The following is a 26,427-nucleotide window of genomic DNA, read 5'->3' as shown; positions in this document are numbered from 1 at the left end:
AACGAATGAATTGTTCATACAGTTTTGTTTTTGAACAGAATAAATGACTCCCGTGTTACATGTAGGCATGTCTGAGGTGAATGTAAACTTTAAACATCCTTGTTTGTATGATTTCTTCGCTAACAAGCAGACAGTGGTTTTTTTACGATTAACCACAATATTTTATATGATATTACGATCAGCAATCTGTGTGATATTGTAATAATATCTGTTACACTCTATATACAGAATAATTCTTTTATCGCACTACACTCGTGATGCTCCTTAACCTAATATTAATAACTATATAGGTACATTCTATAACCTTATGAGTTGGAGCGAAGGTTATAATTCCCATATAGATAGTGTTTTAAAGTATATTTATTGAGTGAAATTATTTTAAATACTTTTATCATAAAGTAAATATATTAATTCGATCACTATTACTATAATGGTCTAGAATGCTTGTATTTAGTATTTTAATAGTTTTAATAATTATTATAATCTCTAATTAATTTTTTAACACATTAAGTTCAGATTAGTTAACTGTAAGGGTTAGATTAAGCCAAAGAATATCAAGTCTTCTGCGATAAAAACATAAGGAACACCCCGTATACTCGTACATTGATATAGACTGCGTATAATGTGTTATATATTAATATACGGTAGTACGACACTGCAGATATTGGTACACATTTATAACAGGAGATAGTTTGTAATAATACACAAGATAAAACACACACCGTTTTTGACCTTACGTGTATTATATTTTGATATATTATGAAGTTTATTATAAACACATGCCATTCCGAAATAATATTAATTGTTACAATATTAATAATTCGATTGGTGACTCAGACTCGATGGATTTGATACATTATACATTTGTTTTCAACTTATAGCTTGGTAAAATAAGATGAATATGATTATTTTTCCCAAATAGTTGTTTTTTCGCGCAAACAAAAAATGTATTTTCAACAGCTTGTAAAATAATTGTAGTTGTTTGTAGGACTTTACATTTCACGAATTATAATTTATAACGACAACGTAGGTAGGTACTCGTTATTGCAATCATGAACTGCAGTATAAGATAATATATATACAAGTCGGACGGTTTCAATTAATTGCTACCAACGAAATAGTTTATGAAATAGTTATTGAATATCCACCCTCAATAGGTAATAAACTAATAAGTAATAACTAATGATCTGACGTGAATCGAACAAAATTTTTTTCCAGTATTAATATAATTGATATAGTATAAACTATAAACAGACATAATGCATAAATGCATTACATGTTCATAATAGTATAAAATGGTAATATTGATGATTGCATAATAATATTTAATAAATTATATACAATAATAATTTATTTCACGACATAAACAAAACCATTAATTGTAAATGTTATAATAGTCCATATTATATAAATTTTTATATCATGTGTAACGAGGGTATAGGTTAAAGTGAATTTTCAATATTTAATATTTTAACGGAAACAAGATACACGCAGACTCAGTTGTAGGTAAATTATTGTTGGTCTCCTCGATCATCGTTGATGCACGGAAATAATTAATAACTTAATGATTATCGTCATATATTATAGGTATAATAAGCGTGTAATAATATTATTGTTCAAACAAAATATTGTGTTCTTGCAAGTGTAGAAATCACACGGATGAAATCGTTGAACCATATAAACGGCTGAAAACATGGAACAATCACTCGTATTTAAATGGAAAACCGTATTCGAAAGCTGCTGCAGATTTTTGTCTGTTTGCGCATAATGCCATAATATGATATAATGTAACACGCAAGTACCTACCTCCGATGATTGCAATTCAACTACTGCAGTATCGCATGTATATGTATAGAGACGGTGGACGTTAAAATATAATATTATAATGTATACATCCGATCAGACATTTAAACGCTGCCGCAACTTGATATAATAATAATATTATGTTGTTCTCAGGGCAAAACAAATAGATGGAATTCGTTTGACAGACATTTCGTAGTAATCGATCAGAGTGATCATTGAACACACTCCTGCTGAATATTGTAGTGCCTACATTATAATCGTCGGCTACCTACTATCTATTAATTTATTTATTCATTTTTTATACTATCTACTAGCTACTATTGTTCCATGCTACTATTATTATACATCATCAAAGGTAAACGTCAAGGTAGATAATAATATATTATATTGTACTATAGCGACACTGCAGCGTGACACATTAATGGAAAATGGAAATCTACACCGTGGTATAAATAGGTATTTGATTATTAAATCATCATCATAATTCATAACTATATGTATTATCGCCATATAGTTGATTAAAAACGGTTTTAATTTTTAATGACTTTTATATCCATCATCGTATCCATAACGTTATGATATTTCTATCATATAATAATATTTATTATGTAGTACCTTCATTATAATAATATAATGTATGTAGCCGTTGGTCAAAAGACTAATTTTTGTCGAAATTTTTGCTTTTCGACTGCTTACCTACTAAGATTATTTTTTTTTATTGTTTCAGACCACTGTCGCTGTAACGGGGTTCCTGCATGGCGTCTTGCTGAAATCGTTCAATAAGTTTAATAACATTATTATAGAGCTGCACAGTGTGCATGCACACGCTGCGGGTAATTTATGAATATTATAATTTTTATAAATATTATACATACTCGTATCGTCGGCCATTTCACATTATTGATCGTCTCGGAATAATACCGTACATATTTCAAAACTCGTGTGTTTGCGGTTGTATTTTTATAAAAATAATAGGTACGGATTTTTTCAATACACGACACACATTTAATATGTATGCATGGTAATTTTAAGGTAGATGTTTTTTTTTTGCATTTCTGTCGTAACGATTGCAGCAGCGGTAGTCAAAGGAATGTTTTATTTTTTTTAAATCCAAAAATCGTTTTCTAAAAATCATTGCCGTGCTTGTAAACGCGATCCCAACACCACATAACTCAGCCATTTTATTATATTATATATATATATTTTTTTTTTTTGTTAGTACGGAGCATATATTGGTCTCACGGTTGGTAATAAAGTGTATAAGTTATAAATTATTCCCTCTATTGTTTTCGTCCTTTTCTCAGAAATGTTTTCATGTTTTCTTCATTAAATAATTTCGCAATTAAAATAAGTTTTTGCGGGAAGTATTGAAAGTATCATATACGAAAGGTTTTTCTTAATGGTGAAAAAAGGAAAATCATATAAACACGAAAAATGTGGGATTATTTTAATATTAATAATTCATTTGAAACGTCATAAGAATGTATATACTCGTATATAATATTAAACTATTACGATACCATTTATTGAACATCATGAACTATCATAATAAATTGATGATATATATACCTATTTCAGATTCTGAGCGGAGCGAGGAATGTATTGATTTTACCATGATGTGTGTTTTTTTTTGTGTCTGTCATCACGTTTTGGGGTAATAAAAGTGCATAGATTTTCGACTTTAGTACCTACCTTGTTCGATCAGAAAGTAAATCTAGTTGGTACTTTGGGGAGTCAAAAGTAATTCTCACTATTTTTCTAAATAATCGGGATAAACAGACTAAAAATTAAGGGAAAAACGGGAAATCTTACGCACAATCAGTTCTCAACAAAATGCGACTTAAGTTGAATTATTTATAAACACGCAATTTTCGATCATTATAAGTTATTTTTAAATTGATATTGATAAAAATGTATTTGTTTGCTAGAAAAACTTGAACATTTAATACAAGGCTCCTAACACATTGTTACGATAGCAGTTGAAAAATATTAAAAATGCATAGGCACGATTTTTTTTTATAAGCATTTAATGTTCAAATTTTGACTAAATACGTAAAAATTACGGCAATGTTCAAATTATCTAAGATAGAAATTCATAAAAGTTTTTCCTTTTAGATCTAAGATTTGAAAATTAAAAACAAGGCTCCCAACATATTATTACAGTAGCAGTTGAAAAATAAAAGATATATATAGAAGCAATTTTTTTTTATAAACATTAAAAGTTTGAATTTTTACGTCATACGTAAATATCACGAAAATTTGCAAATTATTTTAAGCTAGAAATTCATAAAAAAAATTCTTTTTAAATCTAAAATTAAAAAATTTTAGATAATCTATATTATAGATTCTATAATATATTCTAGACAGATAAACTGTCTCCCTGAAAATCATTTTTTGAATACAATGACTGTGCTAGAAATTCATAAAAAATTTTCCTTTTATATCTAAGATTTGAAAATTTAATACAAGGCTCATTATATATTTTTACAATAGCAATTGAAAAATAAAAGAAATATATAGTCACAATTTTTTTTATAAGCATTTAAAGTTCAAATTTTGACTAAATACGTAAAAATCACGAAAATTCGCAAATTATTTCAAACTAGAAATTCATAAAAAAATTTCTTTTTAAAACTAAGATTTGAAAATTTTTAATAATCTATAATATATCCTAGACAGATAAACCGTCTTCGCTCAGAATCGTTTTTCGTATACAATGATATAATATCATTGGATTCAAATGTAATTCCATCCATTACAGTAACCGACTTGTAACCTCTACAAAGTATTGAGAACAGACGCCGAATTTAGTTTAGAAAACACTGTTCCGTAGTAAATAAATTTTACAGTTACTCAAGAAGATTTTATAATAAATTAAATAATTAACTCAACAAAATTATAATATTTAGGCACTTATTTTATTGTTTAGTTCCTCGTAGGATACAGAATGTTATATAGTATTTAGAAATTGTGACATGAATTGCCGTGAATCCTTGTGAAATTCGTTTCATAAAAATTATGAAAATAAAATAATATCATTAAAAGATTAAACTGTGTTAAAGTTTATTTCGTACCGTAAATGATCGCCTTCGACAACAACCCATTTTCTAAGTAATTTGTACGAGTGTTTATACATTTTTCTTGTTTTGAAAATAAAATATGTTTGACTAGTGACAAGTCAATAAGTTGCTATGATATTATTATTGTTACAGTATCGACTGCTATCGACTGCTATCGACGTCCGACGACAATGCCGTGTCCTACGTGAATCCGACCTACGTGACGAAAAACAAAACAGTTTGTATTTTGTCGTATCGGACGCATCGTATTGTGACAGAACAACATGGTCAGAATAGAATTCGTTCGCACGAGTCGCACTCGTAGGATTCACGCAGGACACGGCGTAACCGTTTCCAGGGGGAAAAACCATTTTCTAGAAATAACTGAAAATAAAATCCAAATACACCATTCAAATTCAAAATTATACATTTCAAGGGTGGACCCGTTTCTATTTCAAGCATTCCTCGCTTAATTAAATGAAAGGGGGCGCTAAAATCTATTAAATATGAGAGTGGACTCAGTCGCTTGCAGTGTTAGGAACAGATAACAAAAAAATCATCTGGATAAAGATAAAGATAACAACAGTAAATTTTATCTAAGATACAGATAAAAGATAAACACATTTAATTCATCTAACAAAAAGATAAAAGATAAAAATATTTTATCCAGATAAATAACAGATAATTATAGAAATTAAAATTAAAACAACTAATTTAAAAAAACATATATAATGTCATGTAAGTACATGCCTATATAATATGTTTATTTTCGACTTAACTTATTATATCATGATGTGTATCGCCAAACATTAACTTCAACACAAATAATTATATAAGGAACCAATAAGATCCAAGGAACTCTAGGGAGTAACAAAGTATAAATAAAAATTTGGAAGTCACCCTGCTGAAGAAGTTGTCGAGTGGACCAAAAACAAAATTCACATAGTTAATAATATTTTTGGTACAGATCTATCTAATTTTCACTAAAAAATGTATCTTTTAAATTTATCTAGATAAGTCAAATATTTATCTAAAATAAATACTTAGATAACTTATATTTATTTATCTAGATAAGATAAAAGATAAAATAATTATTATCTGGATAATTTATCTAGATAAAGTTATCTAGATAAGTCCTAACACTGGTCGCTTGTGCCCCCGTTTCCCAATTCGAGCACTGCCCACTAGTTAGTTTCATGTCGTTAAAGTAGCACATTTTTAATTTTGGGTATTAATTTGTTTTTTATAAATCCGCCAGTCTCCTTTGTCTAGTCTACAAACAATGATTAATATCATACGTTGTTTATCGTTAGGTACATTACAAAATATGTTCGGTGTGAATTTCATTTGCTACAATAATATTATATAAAAATGCGAGTTCAATTAATATTATAGCCTTCCTAAGTCAAAGAACAATATTATTATTACGAGATAACGAATGATTTGATTCCGGTACGGGAGATAAAAATAAACTAAACAATCATATACATTATAAATTATAATCCATTATGATATTATTATGAATAAAACGAAAGGATGGTAGTTATGTATACGCGGTGTGGGACGACGATACCAAAATCCTGTTAGTTCTGCGCTTCACTAAACTAAATTAATAAACAAAGTATATACTTATAGAGGTACACCAATATATACCTTTAGAACAGGAAACATACACAACTCGGGAGGTTTAATCGGATTATCGACTGGCAATAAATTAAACGATGATTTCAAAAAGTAAAATAAATATTTTAATATTATATCCGTGAACTCAATTTTTCCTGGAATCCATTATTTTTTAGGTAGTGGATCGATATAATATGTGCATGCAGTATAATTATAATCAACAAAAAATTAAAATACAATAATAAATTAACAACTATAAATTATATGTATGTTTTTGTAATAATTTTGTTTTTTTGGTCTACAATATATAATATATAATATACGGTATATAATATACGGTTTAAAACCCTTTGTACTTTGTAGCTCTCTGTATTGTTTTCTTTTAAAACGATCATGTATACCTACAATTGCGTGTATGGATAGTCTGCTGTTATTTTATGCATTTAACGTCATGTCCCAGCTTAGGTAGTTAGGTTATGAGCATTTTGATTGTAATCGTGTGAAAAATGTATGCAGTATAATATAATAATATTATAAAGGTATCTCCTATGTATAAGTACAATATTATTTATAATCTGTCATACCTATGTGTTGTATACAGTTTCAAATAATAATTTCGCTCCACGCTACTGCACAAAACCTTGAACTGTGAAAAATGTTTGAAATAGAACTATCGTGTGTGCCATTTTGGATTTTTTTCCTCCTTTAAATACAAAGTGTGCACTATACAATTTTGGAAAACGACCAAGACATTAAGCATTAAGGCCATTAAGGGTAAAATTGGGATAGGGTCACGGAGAAAATGATAATTTTGTTATCTACCAACTCACGGCGGCTTGTCGACATTAAGTAAAAATTTGAATTTCACTATGATTAGCAATCCCGGATTAAGGATCAATTACATACACTTAGTGGGTCCCCTTTCAAGTTTAACTTCAAAATAATTTTATCACTATATTAATGACTGTATATTGTTATTGTATAATTTTGTACTATACAATTATATATATACGCAGAGTGATTCTTTTAAGTGGGTACACTAATTATCTCGAAAAGTATTTACTTTTTTCAAAATATTTTTTTACATGGTTTCAAGTTGTTAAAAAACCAACGTTTTTATAAAAAAAAATTTATTTTTAAATATTTTTTATCCTTATCATTTTTTAAGTTTTTTACTTTTTTGAATGACAACATAGTTTTAATTTCATATTCCAATGCAGAATATTTTTCTAAGTATTTTGATATATAAAAATTTTGGGGCTAGTAGTTTATGAGTTATAGGTATTTAAAGTTTAGATTGGCAGAGTGGAGTGGTACCCCGCAAAATATTTGTCTACTACTCCGCTTGTCGAAACTTTAAATACTTATAACAGTTATAACTCATAAACTACTAGCCCCAAATTCGATTTCTATGTATCAAAATACTTAGAAAAATATTCTGCTTTGAATATGAAATTAAAACTCTATGTTGTCATTCAAAAAAGTAAAAAACTTAAAAAATGATAAGGATAAAAAATATTTAAAAAAAAAATTTTTTAATAAAAACGTTGGTTTTTCAACAACTTGAAACTATGTAAAAAATATTTTGAAAAAATTAAATACTTTTCGAGATAATTAGTGTACCCACTTAAAAGAATTACCCTGTATATTACATTATTACATATATAATATATATATTTATAACATACTGTTCTTATTTTGATGTTGAGTGGACTGTATTCTTTTGGTTCTTAATTTGATATTGAGTAGTCAACACCGCGCAAGTCTGCCCTGGGTGGGTCTTGCTATGGTAAGATAGGAAAGAATACTGAATGATTTTGTGCTCCACACTCCCTTTTATAATCTTGGTCTCGCCTGCTGCGGCGCTGTGTACTAACATGAACCGCCCATGATTGTCTGTGGTTGGTTATTGCGTACAGTCACGTGACGGCGCTGACCAATGCATTGGTTGTTGACACCTTCGAAACCACGCCCACAGCAGTCCGATTGGCGATTAACTGCTGCGCGTGGTGCAGTGTCCGGCGTACAGATCCGGCGCGCTACCCACAGTTCCCGTACACGGTACTAACGTTGGGTATAGCCGGGTGGCCGGGTGACAGAGTGGCCGGTCTCGTGTTCCGCGTGCTGCCGGCATTTGTCCGCATACAATGCCGCCCTGGCTCATTTGAGCCTTAGTAGTTATTACTAGTGTAATGACCATTATGATATGACGCGCATTCCTTATCGCAGAATATACACGGGTCATCAACGGTTTGATTGAGCAAGTTTGTACTATCGTGTGCCTTATTGCAACCGGTGCTCTGTGGACCAGTCTGACCCGTGCTCTACATAATACATAGATCCGGTCGGTACAGTCGGCGGGAGGTTGGTAGCTCATGTACGCCTCCCGACGTCAAACGTGCCCGCCGTTGCAGCGTTTATTCGTGACGATCGACCAGCCTGAGTGCCGACCGACTGTATTTCGAATATCATGCTATTATGCAACGTATTTTGGCCAACGATGCAACGGCCCAATAGAGAATAATACATATTATATATTTAATTGATTTCTATATTACATATTGTGATATTTTAAGAAAAACATTACGTGTTGCGCGAACACATACTTGTATAGGTTACTAGAACTAGAGATTTATAACTTTAATTTTTTTCTTGCTTTCTCTTTTGCAAATTGTTGTAATGTTTAATTAAAATCTAATATTGGTTGCAAAATATCATTTTCTGAATGTAATATCTTTAACGATGTTAAATTGTCTTGAGTCTGGCTTGTTCTATATTTTTTTTTTTATTCTTGTTAATTTGGAAAATGGTCTTTCGGCCGAACAATTGCAGGCCACCGGGATAGTTAAATATAATCTAAGAGCAATTAAAATGTTTGGGAATACATCCTACAATGATTTATCATAAAACCATTTTAATAACTTAGATAGTTAGAATTTGAAGCTGTAATGAAACCTTTAATTTTAGTTAGTTTTGAGGTAAATTGTCTCCTGTTATTTATTTTTATTTTTTCTAAGCCACTTAGATATTTTTTGGTATTACTCATTTTTATAATTATTTATTAGGTAAGTAATTGAATATTAACTAATGTTCAATAGACAATAACTAATAAGTTATAAAAACTTAGTCTGTAACCACCAGACAATACGATTGCACGAAAACGCCGGAGTTACAAATTCTATTTTTAGTGTTAGATTAGTTATGAATTATGATATCTCCATAGATAAGAATAATATATTAGATTGGACACAAGATTTAAGATATTAGTATATTACCTCATGAGCAGTGAGCACAGATCAAAAATACCCAATATCAATTATTACCACGTACTACGTACAATCATAGATAATAAAGATTATAACTAATCTAAGACCTCATTGCGACCTCATCATACATCATATTGCTATCAACTATTTTCGTGATACAAAACATTTTTATTTTATAATTATTAATAATAATATAAATTTACCTACTAAAATATTTTTATTATTATTTTTTTTTTTAAACTGTTTTTAACGCGTTAAAAATATATATTTTGGGGATAAAGATGGGCCCCCAAAATGGCCAAAATCAATGGGCCCCGGGACCGTGCTCCCCTTGCCCCCCCTTAATCCGGGCTTGATGATTAGACTGATTAGAGGTAGGTAAGTAAGTCATTCTGTAGTTAGTACAGTTATAGATTAAATATTAGTATTCGTGATCAATAATACCATTATTTGAACTATGAGGTTTAGGTAAACAAATACAATGTAATATTATTTTTAATACTCATAAAATATATTGTTGGATTATTATAGAGTGAAAATAATTATTATGACAAATGTATCAATACTGTTTGTCATGTGTGGTTATTATGAGATTCTCATTCTCAAAAATTCATTTTTATTATTACGAGTGGTTTTCTACATACTTACTTATATTATTTTGCAATGTATAAATGATTTGTTTTTCAATTAACTAGACATACTAATAAAATATTGATGAACTTAAAATATGTTATTATATTTTAATCACCTATCAACAATACGAAAACTTTCCTAAAAAATTACCTTACTACAAAAATATTATTTTTTGTTGCCATTGAAGGTTGCAGCTGTGTTTTCCCGTCGTAAAAGATTAAAAACATTTTTAAGAAATTCGCTGAGCTGAGCTCTTTAAATATTAATAACCGTAATTCATATTTTACGATCAAAAACTGACTGGAGAATTGACGTTTTATAAAATCTTGAATATAATTCTTGACAATACGTAGGTTTTCGTATACTAATAATTTTTGGTAGTATGCAGTTTATTAGACAATAATATGGTCTATTCGAATCGAATAATTCGATAGATATTTATAAATCATGATACACGCACATTAATACATTTTATGAAATATATTAAATTAATTTTTAAACAGACCATATATTGCTATTGATAGTCTTTGAGCCTTTGTGCAAGATAATAATATGCGTTCCAAAACGAATAATACAGTTAAAATATTAAAATGTACAGTAAATTATATTACACATTAGTTATATGATTTAATATCCAACGGCATAAATGGATAATTAGCGGTCATAAAGTGTTATACATTGTTTTTCTTGACGTTTCTGCTTATTCGTGTATCTAGTATCTATACGTATACAAAACCAGGAAATTTGTATTAAAATAACCTTACGACATATATTTTTAATATTTTATATTGTATTATATTATATTTTTGCGATAACGACGAATAATTATTACTGTAATTTAGGGAATTATAAATTACACAAACTCTTCCTCTGCTCGCAATATAATTTTTCACTGATCTAAATAATCTAAGTTTAAATTTAATTTAACAGCTTGATATTTACAAACACTCCAGTTTCTCAGTTTATAATTGTATACTGTTTTAGTACTTTCACAATTCTTGATTTATTTTTGGCATATCAGTGATGTACATTTTTGTACGTCAGTCGTCATTTCGTCAATGTATTAATGTGTGTGAATTATGTACGATTATATTGAGCATTATAATGTAATATAAATCGTTTTTTTAGATTTTTTAACAACTTTTAAAATGATTTTAATTACATTTTATTCTAATATTTGACAATATTCGCTAAATTCCAAATAATGCATAGTGATAACTCAATAACAATAACTATTATTATTACACATCGACTTGATTAATAATATTTTGGAAACAATAACTCCACCTAGTGACGTATTTGGCGCCGAATTGATAAAATATTGCACCAGAGCTCTGCAGACTATGTCTAGTACCTACCTCGGACGATAACATCATAATCTGTATGTGTTTAAACGAGCTAATTTTTTCGTGGAACAAGCCGCTCACATAACAGCGAGAGTTTTATTCATAGCGAATATACATAGCATATATACAAAACATTATCTTAACAAATTGAAAATTGAAAATCGACTTCCTAAGAAGCCTAGATATTTTATCAATGAATTCAAAGAGGTATAAAAAATTTAAATCGGACATTCCGAAGTATGTGTAATTTACCACCGCTTATTGGTCTAAAACGTATGAAAAATACGTGCGTTGCAATCCCCTTAATAATATACCTATTGATAAAAGCGCAGCGAAATCTCATAAGTTATAATATATTATGTTCACGGTATAATATATAATGTGTAGGCGTGTAGCAATATAGACATGTATAGTGTTTGATTTAGTAAATTATCTTAACCCGTTTAGGTATATATATATACATACCTATGTGTACAACATTTTGGGTTTAGATGTTATTGATGCGTGCAAGTGGCAACCATACCAAATATGAGCGATAACCTATGTACGGATTCCAAGTCCGATTACACGTAATCATATTAGTTTTTTTTTCACATTCAATGATATAGGGATGTGAAAACCACGAATCTACTATGTATATGATTCAATATGTAGGTAATTGGAAGTACTTTTGAATTCTTAACAGAGTATTTTATGAAAAATATAATGGTTCAATTGACTTGATACGAGACTCAGTTACAACTCTTGTATTATATATAAAAAAATAATTAGTGTACCTAATATTATATAGTATCATTCTATTTTTATGATTTATGAATTTAGGTATGTATTCACTGTTGAAAATAAATAAAATGGACTAATTTAAGTGAGACAAAATTGAGTGATTAAATTCATAATGATAATATTATATTAATTTATTCATTATTCTGTGAAACAAATATTTCTCATCAATTATATATTGTAAAAGTCGTACGATACACCACGAACACCATACGTAAGTACTAATTATACACGCATAACTTTTTCTATGTTTTTTTTCATTTAATTCGAAGTCATTTCATAAAATGCTGCACGTCGTTACTTCTTTGTTGTAGGGATATAAAATATGTCACGTGGTTTGTACAATAGTGTAAATATATCGATGATGCAAGTTATATAACAGTAATTCATATAAATACAAGTAGTCAACACAATCTGCAGTGAAGGATATAGCCGGCCGTCGACGAATTAGATTTTATTTCCCAAAGCCCATCCCCGCGGTCCGTCCTAATATTACGCAATCGGACGATCTCATTAAAAACAGATAAAGGTAGTGTAGCAGTTGCAGCGCAAAACATCTCAAGAATTCAATAATAATAATAATACGATTTAAAGACCAATTATATAGACCTAAATCAAAAAGTATAATATTTAAAAAATTCCAAAAACCAGAATTTGTATAAATTTACTTTAACAGTAAAAAACGTGGACTTGGCGAATCACCCTAAATGTATATAAATTATATAAATGGAATGGTGTGGTGTAAAACATAATAGTATTGTGCGAACCAAAAACGTTATGGCTCTACCCGCGACGTAAACACAATATACGCATACGCCATATTATAAAGTGTATATACATACATAGACGATGAAATTTAAACGGAAAATCTCCATCTAACCCAAACTCGCGTATTCACGGTATACCGTAAAGTGTATATAATAAGTACGCCCCATACACACACACACACACGCATACTGTATTATACACACAACACATGCACACACGCGTAAATTGCGTTGCCCAACGGAGAGCAAACGAAGTGTTTCTATAGTGTGTAGGTTATAGGCTTATGTGCGCGTATATGTGGGATATAATATACACTACTACACATATTATATAAACGGGTGCGAGAGCGGTCATGTATGAGAGCACTTGTCAGACTAGATTTACAGGGCTCGCTCGCGGTTGCGGGGTGGAGGTGCAGCGGCGGGGTAGAAGAAGTGATGATGACGATGACGATGCTGCGGCGGCACAACATATACGCCTATATGCATTTATGATATATACGTGTGTATAGTTTCTGTCGACTAGGTCACGGAAGTCCCCGTCTCAAACCTTCGACCACCCCACCTCGAACACAGCCACCCCTTCATCATCATCATCATCCCCCGTAACTTCGAACTAGCGTTAAGTCTATAATAACGCCAGTTACGCAACCCATTTGAACGTCGTCTCCGCTGCATTAACATTATTCAAATTCGACCCCGTCGAAATACATATAGCCATATATAGGTACCTATATATACGTATATTCTGCGACTCTGTACGTATATTATATAATATACTATGAACGGTCTACACGTATATATATATATATTGTGCGTGCGTGTGTGTGTGTCGTGTGTGTGTAATAAAGATGAGACAGTGTTGGCATCAGCGGGGAAGAGGAGGATGAGAACTCGGTCAGGCCACGCGAAAAAAGGTGCCGGAATGTCGTAGTGTTTTTTTTTTTTTTGAAAAATATTACGTGTCCCGTTTCGTATACACGCACGCGAATATTATAATTGTATGTGATATGATGCAGTTTATATTATATATTATATCATGTATGATAATATGCGTATAGCGGGCAGCGGCCGATTTTAAGAATTCTCTTTGACGAGCGTCTGTTGTTTATTTATTTATTTTTTTGTAATTATCTTGCGAGTTTGTGGACACTCGACGGGTTTCGAGTGAAATTAGCATAATGTACAATTTTTCTTCTAAAATCTCACGCGTAGAATAAAAACCATCCGAAAACCACAATATCCATAGGTACCTGCTATAGAGTTTGATATGCGGGCGATGTTTTCACGAGGAGGTTCCACGCGCTATAAACGTATTTATAATAATTTATTGTATTCTTTATCTGTTTTGGTCCGAAAAGAGAAACTCACTTTATCTGAACAAATACGAAAAAGGTAAAAGTCAGAAACAGTACCGCCTAAAAACCAGTCCGCTACACTATTATATTATACTATATACACGTATTATAACATATTATACGTCATGTATATAATAATATGTATAAATAGCTGAAACCGCGTTTCATGGATGTTATGTTTGAAACCCAACCGTAATATTGTCAATTTAATCGTGATTCGTAGGTATTACCAGTATTACCTGGTAATAAAATTCGAGCGAAGAATTGTACGCCGCCATCGTGTATAGTCACTGAACTCTATAGAGTTCAGAGTACGGACATTTCTCCAGCCCCCCCAACACCAATAATGTTTATCAAAACATAACTTAAGGTTTGTAAGTCGTTTGTAAAGTTTTGTAAACACAAAATTTTCGTTTGTAAAGAAAACCGAAAAAAGTTATGACCATTTCATGGTGGGGGGGCTGGAGAAATGGGTGAAAACCACGGGATTTGGAAAAACCAAACTTTTTTCGGCTCAGTCGTTTGTAAGTCGTTTGTAAAGTTCTGTAAAAACAAAATTTTCGTTTGTAAAGAAAACCGAAAAAAGTTATGACCATTTCAGGATGGGGGGGCTGTAGAAATGGGTGAAAACCACGGGATTTGGAAAAACCAAACTTTTTTCGGCTCAGTCGTTTGTAAGTCGTTTGTAAAGTTCTGTAAAAACAAAATTTTCGTTTGTAAAGAAAACCGAAAAAAGATATGACCATTTCAGGATGGGGGGGCTGGAGAAATGGGTGAAAACCACGGGATTTGGAAAAACCAAACTTTTTTCGGCTCAGTGGTTTGTAAGTCGTTTGTAAAGTTCTGTAAAAACAAAATTTTCGTTTGTAAAGAAAACCGGAAAAAGATATGACCGTTTCAGGGTGGGGCAAACTTTTTTCGGCTCAAACGTTTTTTCTAGATTGGTAATTATTTATATAGGTAGTACAAATTATTTTTACCAATAAAAATATATACTTAAACATAGGCAAATTAAAATGGACAAACTCTTTTATTTTTTTGAGTCCCTTAGTTTCACCAAATGTCTATATATCGTCAACGGTTTATTATAAAAACATAAATTTAACATAGAATTATTTTTAAATAAATACAATTTTTGAAACTTCATATATAGCTTGCTATTTGAAAATCAAAAGTTGATAATGTTTTATCCAACAAGGGAGGTAGATAAAAATGTAAAAATTATAAAAATAATGTAAAATTGTAGAAACTTATGTTTTAAAATAAATTATATAAAACCAATACAGTTCCTGTTAAATTTAAAAACGTATAGAAACGTTAAGAAACTTAACACAATTAATAAATATAATAAATTATTAGACTTATGAGTTAGGTACCTATTTAATATTTTATAATATTCAATATAATATAATATTGTAATAAAAAAATTCAATCGTACCCGTGCGTTTTTTTAGGAAAATTTAGTGAGGGAGCTATAGTAAAGGAGTCCTATAAATGTATAATAATTTAAAAAAATAAACTATTTCTCTTTGCAAATATTTATTGAAATTTCTGTATTATCATGGAAAAAAATCATATACCTTGTTAACAAATAAAAATATTATAGTAAAATATTAAACTATTGTAAAACAAAATTAAGTTCTTCTTTGTGAAAATATTATTTTTAATGCTTTCAAATTAAATTATGTATATTTTTTAAAAAGTTTACTTGCTTCCAATTGTATAATTACAATTATTAAGTACCTATGAGTATTGCATGATATTTTCAGAACTTTTTCTTACAAAATATCGTCTAACAAATAAGACTAGTAAAGTAGTAAGTAGTTGCCACCTCCAAACTCAATGCTACATAATGTATGTAAACCTTTAGGTACCGGTATTCCGGGGTAAATCTAATAAGTATTAGATATTATTAATTTTTCTGTAATTTATAAGCATTTTCAAGTTTCCTAGTAATATTTTAAATGCTCGTAACTTACATAAAAATTAAAATATCGTAAAACAACCAATGTAACAACACAAGTGTTGTTCTTAACTTTAGGTTTAAAAAAAGACGAATTCAATGCCTATACTAATATTATATTGTAAAGAATTATAAGCCATGCCTATGTAGATTATCATGATTAGAGCGTGGATTTCTATGCAATTGCATATTTCTTTCCTTTTAATATATTTGGATTTTTATCAGTTATCTCCACGAATCATCATAATTTGAAGCTAATGGCGAAATTTTTTTTTGCATATTTCTGCATGTTTAAAGATTATTGCATATTATTGCATATTTTGACAAAATTTAAAATTAATTGCATATTGAAGCGAAAATTTAAAAAGTATTTTATCATGTAGAAAAATTAAAACTAAATTTCGAGAACGTTCAGATCGAAGATCTTTATCAAGACCCAAAAATACTAAGTTGCTTCAAATATGCCCCAATAACTTCAGTTTTCACGTCGAACGTTCGTTATCTGCAGTCTTTAAAAATATGTTAACCAATAAATGACACAGCTTCACAGAAGAAAAACTTGAAAAGCATAGGTACCTATGATTATTCATTTTAATCATAAATAAAATTTCAAAAAAAAATCAAGTTCAGAAAATTCCCAAAATTTTTTTTTTTTGTAAATTTTAAATAAATAAAAATTTCTTGCATATATTTTACATATTTTCATAATTTTGACTGCATATTTTTTTACATATTTTCATTATTTTGACTGCATATTTGTTGCATATTTTCATGATTATTACTGCATATTATATGGCATATTTTCATGATTATTACTGCATATTATATGGCATATTTCGATACTTTTAAGCAATATTTTTATCGTAATACAATTAAAAAAAAAGTATCAGCATAATCAGATGTATCAGACTTACATAGACGAAAAACAATAAACCACAAATAAGCCATTGAAGTTCAATAATTATTGAAGAATACATAGTAAGTATCACTTCTTTAGATTTTATGAATAAAAAAACAGATCGTGACCGACTTGGACCCAATTTCCCCAGCCCCCCACCCTGAAATGGTCATAACTTTTTTCGGTTTTCTTTACAAACGAAAATTTTGTTTTTACAGAACTTTACAAACGACTTACAAACGACTGAGCCGAAAAAAGTTTGGTTTTTCCAAATCCCGTGGTTTTCACCCATTTCTCCAGCCCCCCATCCTGAAATGGTCATATCTTTTTTCGGTTTTCTTTACAAACGAAAATTTTGTTTTTACAGAACTTTACAAACGACTTACAAACGACTGAGCCGAAAAAAATTTGGTTTTTCCAAATCCCGTGGTTTTCACCCATTTCTCCAGCCCCCCACCCTGAAATGGTCATAACTTTTTTCGGTTTTCTTTACAAACGAAAATTTTGTTTTTACAAAACTTTACAAACGACTTACAAACCTTAAGTTATGTTTTGATAAACATTATTGGTGTTGGGGGGGCTGGAGAAATGTCCGTGTTCAGAGTGTATAGTATAGCGCTATACTAATACCTTAGACGCATAATAATTATAGTGCTGTCGTGGATTTTCATTTTTCACGCATAAAATTATACTACAGTGCGTTATTAGGTACATAATAATACATATTAGATACTCTGGAGCGTGGTTCATGGGGTTTGGAGTTTGAACACCCCCTCCACTAATTTAATATTTTACGAAAACGTAAAAATTTTACTTTGTCTTTTAAATTTAATGAACATAATTAATTATTGATACATTTTATGCAATAAAATATTTATTTTTTATTTTTTTATTCATCTAAAACTTCAGCAGCTGAAGCCATTAGTTTTTAGTGGTTTTTATAAATTTTTATACAAAGTTTAACATTTTAATTTTCGGTATCGACCTTTTTTTTAACATCATCCCCATTTTCAGAACTATGTAGATGAACGATAAACTCTGTCTCTCTCTCTCTATCAACCAGATGTTCAGTGGTGCTTATACTATAAATGAGGTGTAACGAATAATGATATATAGTATATTATATTATGATGTATATATACTCTTTATAGGTACCTGATGTTTTCCTATATAAATATCCATTTTTTACCCCAATATTTCCAAATCAATTTCATCCGCCACTTACGTTCTTATAAACTTCTCGACGTGTATATTATAATATATAATAACCGATAATGTGGATATTATATATTATATTCATATATAATACATTATTTTCATTGATATTATGATCACTGAAAATACTATTGCTCGCGAATTATTTGGTTTTCGCGCTTCGCATGGATGGACAATAAGACAATGGATCCATGTAGCAGTTAACCTGTAGCTTCGCATAGAATTAAAATCACTAGACACATTAAATACAAACACTAAATCCAATTACCGCTATAAAACTCTGCTCGACATCAATATTGCATGCATTTTTTCGTCCAAATACGTATACACGTGCAACACGGGCACATACATTTATATAGTATAGTGTATAGGTATTAGGTACCTCTTAATGTTAAACCTATACCCAGGGCCAGATTTAGAGGGGGGGGCAAGAGGCCCTCGCAAAATGATTACCTTTTTTTTTTTTTTTAATTTTTCTAGTAATTTGCAAACAAATATTCTATTTTAGATAAGAATAAATTAATAGCATGATGAGAGAATAATCAGAGAAAAGTGTAGTAGGATTAATGAAAAACGACTGTAAATTTAAAGAAAAAAGGTGATGATTTCGAGCCTATGAAATTTCATCATAAAAATAAATCAATGTACAGATTTAATTCAATGAAATCTTATGTTTTCAATTTTAATACATTTATCATTGTTTTAATACATATATTATTTGTAATAAGAATATAATACTTTTGAAAAGAAGAAAATCAAATCATTAAATCAAAAATAAAATACATTAAATTAATTGTTAAACTATTATTATTTTAAAAACATTTTTGCTTATAATTAAGACCCAATGTTTTTAAAACTAAGAGAATTTTATAGTTAAGTTAAAACTATTTTATTTTAACTCATTATTCAATTTTAATTATTTTAATAGTTCTTTTACTTAAAACAAAAATATATCGTCTTTAAATATAAGGAAATTAAATCATAAAATTAAAAAGTATTGCTTTGTAATCAATGATATTTTTATTATTAAAATGAAGCACATTTATTTTGTTTTAAAATGTTTAGTATTGAATGTTTTGTTATACATATATACATAGTACACATTATATATGTATGTTTCAAACAAATTGAAAAATTCTGAAAAATAACTACAATAAATTACAAATATATTAAAACTTTAAAAACCGTTTATTTTACAAGTTCTTACTAAAAATGTACAATTTTTAACTTACCTAACTTACCTAACCATACAACATTTATAAAAGTATTTAATTGTATCATTCATATTTTATATTTACCATATCTTTATCCATGGATGCTGATGATGAGTTTGAACTACATGAAACAGATTTAATTGAGTTTATACTATTTATAGAGCTGTTATTGCTACAGGTATCAATTTGTTCCTGAAAAAAATAAATACCCCTTTAAAATATTATGTAAAATTAAGCTGTCTAAATAAATATTTTTTAACTTATGATTATAAAAATGTATTTTAAGAATTACTATTATTAAAAAATAAAAATAAGTAAATAAACAACTTGCCTGCCATTTTCTCAAGTTATGTTCGAAAATAATACGTTGCCCGAAAAGATGGGATGGACAAATTGTGTTCAAATGACCAGTGGTCATATACTTTAGACTTTCAACATTAATTCCACAGTCTAAACAACATTTATACAAAATATATACAATTTATTAGATTATTAATAATATAAATATATTGTCTGTGAGAATTTACTACCGGCTAGCTTGCTAGTATAATAAAATGTAGGTACCTATCTAGATTCTAGGTACCTACTTCAAAATATGCTTAGGTAATAAAAATTATTTCTTGATTTAAATAAAATAAACACAACTTACCGATAAATATGTTGATAAAAGATTCGCCTTTGAGATCTATCAGTTTTTCTAATAACAATGCAGTTTCATCGTTCATCTGAATATCTTCATCAGTAAAACTAATAATGTTTAATTGTTCGTTCGACATAACAATTAATGACACTCAAAAATATGGTTTTGAATATCAAAGGTACCTTTTTAAGTTACCTTTATTCAACCTTTATAATATTGTAAAATTGAAATGACCAAAAACTCGGAACAGACAACAGTCGGAACTATAAAATAAACACTACCTACGCTACTCAACAACTGAACTTTGTGTCTTTTGTGGTTATACGTATATTTTATTATCGGCGGACGGGCGGAGTAATATAGGCACCAAACGGAATTCCCGCAATATTAATAACATGGTAGATATTGAATTAAAGAATATTGCCCTAAAATTAAATACGTAATTTCTTACTTTAATGGATATTTTTGTATTATTAATGAAAATATTTTTAATACAATATAACGTGCAGTATTATTTTAAAGAAGGTATATGTTATTAATTTAAACTTATATATTGCATAATTTAATTACTTTTTTTACATTAATTTAAAGTTACACTATTCATTAATTTAATGAAGTTACGCATCCATTAATACAATGAAAATTTACATTATTTTTATTGGAGAAAGAATTATTTTTACTATTAATTATTCATTATTTTAAATAAAATAATTTAATAGAATTAAAACGATTACATTAATTTTATGATATTTGGTATCCATTGAATTAAAACTAATATCCTAATATTAAGTCTATATTATTAACTTTTATGAATTATTTCTTTAATATTAAATTGTTTGTGGGTATTTAATTTAAAGGAGTACCATAATTAAAACCAAGATATATTTTTCTCTGAGTGAACCCATTAGTAATATAATTTTTAAGTTTTTAAGTTTTATAGCATGTAGATCAATTAAAAATTCTTATATTTCAATCTTATGTGGGCCCTAGCCCGAGGGCCCACCCAACCTTAAATCCGGCAGTGCCTATACCTTATTTATAACCACTTCTGAATAATGTTATACATTAACTAGAAGGTTCTAAATCGCGGAGTGCCGAATATCTTAGTGACCGACGATTGCCGATAATCGATTTCGATAGCATAATATTGTTGGTTCTATAATATGTAAAGTACCGCGGGCAGGTGTTCGACAGTATTGTTTTCGAGTGTTCTTCCCGATCGTCCCTGTCACCGCGTGCCCAGGTTGATATTCGATGCGACGGTAACGTCGTGGTCGTCGGCTACGGAACTCGTTCTTGCTGTCCGTCACACGAGCGGATCAAAACCACCCTGATCCGTGCACATTATTATCAATTCTCCGTTATCAATACGGACGATAAGGTAATAATATTTTTTAATATAGATTCTGTATAGACATAGTTTATTGTTATAAAATATTGTAAATAATATATTCTGTATTATACAGTGGTGGTAGCACTAGTGATAAACAAGTTCCTTGATTAGTTGTAAGTGGATACAAATTAGACTAACATATTATATCTAATTTTAATTCTAATGACGAAAAATACAAGATTTATATATGTACTTTGAAATTTATTCGAATATTTATGTTTATTTCTTCAAGGAAATAATGGTATCTACTACTAAATATTTGTTTGTACGAGGAGTTCACGAAAAAAGTGTACAATGTAAATATACATTTTAACTACTACTTGAATTGAAAGTCAATGTCCCGAAAAATATGTATTGTTTATTTAGATAAATAATACTTTTTCTAATTATTTTTAAAGGAGAATTGATAATAATGTGCACGGATCAGGGTGGTTTTGATCCGCTCGTTCCGTCACCAGCAATCAGTGCCCACCGCGAATCGAACCGCGATTCTGCCGCGCCGTGTTCCTGCAAATCGTCCGATTGCACTGCTCTGGTTACGACGTATACGATATTACGGATGACCGCAAAGTGCCACGCCAACCAGAAGATCCGCGTTGACCGCGTACTGATGTTCGGGTTATTGATATCGTAAATATTATGATTTATATAATGTTGTTGTTATTAGCACATGCGTGTTCTTCCCAACATTTATATTTGCTTTTCGTCTGTAATGACGATTAATCGTTCTTAAAATTTACATTTCGATGATTTATGTAATCATTATAGTTCTTAATAGTTATTTTAATTAAAATAGTTTTAATACGCCAACAATTTTCACATCCCCACATTATCGAAGTATTATTTACAAATCTGAAAACATAAGTTAAAGTTTAACATAGTTAAACTTTAATCGTTCGCAATATTGTGTTATTAAAATGGTCGCCCTGATAAAAATCGTCGGCAGTCGTTTATCACCGGTCTGACTATCCTACGCGTTATATTATTTTTCAGAGACGATTCATATTGCATAATATGTCTTGTTTCAATATAGTATAATATTATTTTATCGTCCACACAGCGATCGTTGGAGTTTACTCAACGGATCGGCATCGCCTTATTAAGATGTTGTGTCGTTGGGCAGAGAAACGCAATACTGGAACCGATATAATTCAGTTTCAATTGAAAACATGTCATTTTTGTGCGTGCAACAATAAGGCGATGAAGAGAAAAGAACCGACTCACTGGCGAAAAATTAATACTGCTTGCAGTCAGAACCATAGGCGTAAATTGGGGGGGGGGGGCTTAGGGGGGCTTAGCCCCCCTTAAAAATAGTATAGCCTTGTTATAAATTTCTAATGTAATAAATTATAATCTTAGCGTTAGCCCCCCCCCCCTTCTAGCAAGCCAAATTTATGCCTATGGTCAGAACCTCTGGCACCAGTGGGACTCACGCGGACAGCCTTGTCAGCCGCATAAGGCCGCCATTCGCCACGGAACCGCTTCCGCCGTTGCTGGCCGACGGGCTGCTGTAGTAGGCCAGCGATGTTGATTTATCGTCATCGTCGCCGCCGCCACCGCTGCAATCGTCGTCGACGTCCATATACTGCTGCAGTGGACGCGGCCGCTATTGGGCGTGCAGTCATCCATAAACGGCGTGACGGCGGCAACGACAAATTATGCACACCGATGACCATGCGGTCTTTTAGGCCACATATGCAGGCTGCGGCCCTGCCACTCTGCTCCGACAAGTGTAAGGTTCGCTCTCCTCGGACATGGACCTCGTGATCAATATCCTGAGCAATAAGCGCCGGACGAACGCACTGTGATTGCAGGCCACAGCGCAGTAGCGCACCGGCCGCGCCGGTCGGACCCGCCATCGTTGTTGGTTGATGAGTATAGCATAAAAGTATATAGCACCGCCTGATGAATGAGCCACCGCCACCAGCAACACCAACACAATCACCGGCGCCACTGTCGAAATGGACGTTCGCGTATAAAAGTCACCAGTCCAGAGCGTTGGCTGAACACGTGTCGCCGGGCAGGCGTCTGGCACAGAAGCAATAGCGGTGCGGCCGCCCGAACCACCGGTGTCTTGCCGTAGCCGTCAGCCGCAGCCGTCAGCCGCAGCCACCGACGTCAGTGACGGTCAGCGTGACCCGCATGCCGAAGCTAGGCGTCCTGGCCTGAATCTCCTGGTTCACCTCGCACATTGTCATCATATCGCGCCGGTAGTTGTGGTACGTCGTCTTCAGCAGCTTGTTCTTGATGCCGTACAGCAGCCTGTTGTACGGCGCCGAACCGGTCACAAAAGCGAACGACAGCGTCTTGACGGCCGCTGGATCTACATCAACTCGTACAGGCACTCACCGCAGGAAGAACGGATTCCGGTGGTGCGTGATATGGTCACCTGTGTCGACAGCATTACTTCGAATATCGCCGACGCTATGCGGTGCTTGCGTGTGGTGCCGGGCGATCGTAAACACCTTATCGAACGACAATGTATTACGTGGTGATCTGCGTGTGGCTACTATAGTAACTTTATATATTTTTATTCAAAATATTATCTATACTTGAACGCGTTTTAAAATTATGTTATTTACAATAGTTATAATACACATAGTTTTAAACTTTTTGAATTCGTGTTTTAAACGAAAATCTCGCATCGAAACATATAATAATGGATCTAAAATATTAATAAAGTATTCTTTTTTAGAACGCGCAATCAGTGGCGGCGGGATGGATATAGGTTAATTTGAAGCAATCGCATCATGTCCGAAAAACCCTTTGCAGGCCATTGCTGCTTATTAAGGGTGGTGGTAAAAATATTTAAAACATACAATATATACTTTAAAGTCTTCACAATTTCGCAACGCCACTGCGGCTATATACCTACTGTTTTATATACAGCGAGTAAAAAGCCAAACAATACATTATTATAAAATGTCAAGTGAGTACCTACTCTGCACGTTCATTTTAGTTTCATTTCTTGCAATGACTCTCGACAACCCCGACAGGCTTTGATTGAACAGCTCACTAGCCCGTGTATTTTATTGTTGAACGGGTCGTGAGTATAATAACAATAATAATAATATAATGTACTCAACGTAGCTGCAGCAGTCTTTGCTGGAGAAATATGAAATTGAACAGACCGTAACCCCAGACGTATATTAAAATTATAATTTGTTCGTCTCAGGGTACCGCGTTCATGTATTTTATACAATACAATATTATTATATTATTATATTATAGCACGCGTACATAATATATAATTATTATTCTGATGCGATTAGCAATTAGCTTCTCTATTCTCGCACTGTATATACTATATGTTACAATAATTTAATAATACATATAATAATATGTAAGTACACACTATTACATACTCGTATGTCATACTATTTATAGTATGTGCATTCAATTATGATACATTTTGCATTTGTTTCCATTGTAAAATACTTGGGAAATTATTTGGAGAATGTAAATGCATTTCGCAGCGTGATTTATAGACACCTACATAATAGTTGACCGTAAACAATTCATCAATACTTTTTCATAATATATTTTAATTATTTTATTACTTTATTATGTTGTATACTATTATTGTTATACAATAAATAATAATAATTTATTCATCGTTTAAATGGGAGTATCATTCCGCGTGCTTGTCTTGTGGCCAAATATTCAAGCCGAGAGCGTATTTCAATATATGTCTATATACCCGTGTACTATATCGCATTCTATGGATATAGTCATATAGACTATACTTAATCGTCTTAAGTGTATTTTAATCTCGCGAACCGAACTTTATAGCTTTATCGTCCGTGTTCCAATTTTATCATTAACATTTATACAATATAACATACATACAAAATACTCCTTGTATAGGCGCCTTGTAATACGGATTCGATTTTGTATAATATCCGTCATATAATTTATTATATTATTGTAGGGAGTTATTGATCTCGACAAATGCTGAGCCCTATATATCGAACTTTATTGCATTTAATCTTTTTTTTATTATTATTTAATTTATCTCGATTAAGTTAAATATAAATCATTTTTAAAATTTTAAAATTTCCATAAGTTAAAAAAAAAAAAAAAACAAGTATTTTTTTTTAATTGTAACGCGCGAGTTGTGGGCTGTAAAATAAAATAGCAATAATCGTGGTGCAATATTACTCCTCTCTTTTAAACTTTAAATTCTTACCTATTCATAAAGAATCAGCTATATTTTAAACGATATTCGATGATGTTGAATCGTCGTGCATTTTTTTTTAGTAATTTACTTTCAGTTATAAAACAAGAAAATTGATTCTTATATTATTACATAGACAATAGACATAGAGCGTATATTTAGTTAAATTTATCACTCCGAATTGTATACAATATGAGGTAGGTATACTATATATTTACAGTTTATACTTTGACGAAGTAACATATTATATATTATTTCAATTTTCTCTGCAGTGCGGATTTCTCTGAGCGGT

At 30.8% G+C, this 26,427-nt stretch overlaps 1 protein-coding gene across 1 annotated transcript; it reads right to left on the bottom strand.

Annotated features, from left to right (window-relative positions):
* Positions 1–19,988: 19,988 nt before the first annotated feature.
* Positions 19,989–20,838, bottom strand: LOC149055140 (uncharacterized). Its single transcript, XM_089229515.1, has 3 exons — positions 20,575–20,838; positions 20,257–20,375; positions 19,989–20,117 (listed from the first exon to the last, which is right to left on the bottom strand). Exons 1-3 carry the CDS (start codon positions 20,699–20,701, stop codon positions 19,989–19,991), a joined length of 375 nt encoding a protein of 124 aa, XP_089085641.1. The 5' UTR covers positions 20,702–20,838.
* Between the last annotated feature and the right edge of the window lie 5,589 nt (positions 20,839–26,427).

This window comes from Diuraphis noxia, unplaced genomic scaffold (genome assembly GCF_037042655.1).
Source record: "Diuraphis noxia isolate RWA-SAM2 unplaced genomic scaffold, SU_Dnox_SAM2 contig0005, whole genome shotgun sequence".
NCBI lineage: Eukaryota > Metazoa > Arthropoda > Insecta > Hemiptera > Aphididae > Diuraphis > Diuraphis noxia.
This window is presented reverse-complemented; position numbering and strand designations above follow the sequence as displayed.

What these genes read in the sequence shown, in the direction of transcription:
- LOC149055140 (XM_089229515.1), bottom strand. Translation starts at nt 20,701, where the DNA reads ATGTCGAACGAACAATTAAACATTATTAGTTTTACTGATGAAGATATT. An exon ending in TTTTATCAACATATTTATCG is followed by an intron (nt 20,376 to 20,574) that starts GTAAGTTGTGTT and finishes AATGTTGTTTAG; the next exon opens with ACTGTGGAATTAATGTTGAA. An exon ending in ATAACTTGAGAAAATGGCAG is followed by an intron (nt 20,118 to 20,256) that starts GCAAGTTGTTTA and finishes TATTTTTTTCAG; the next exon opens with GAACAAATTGATACCTGTAG.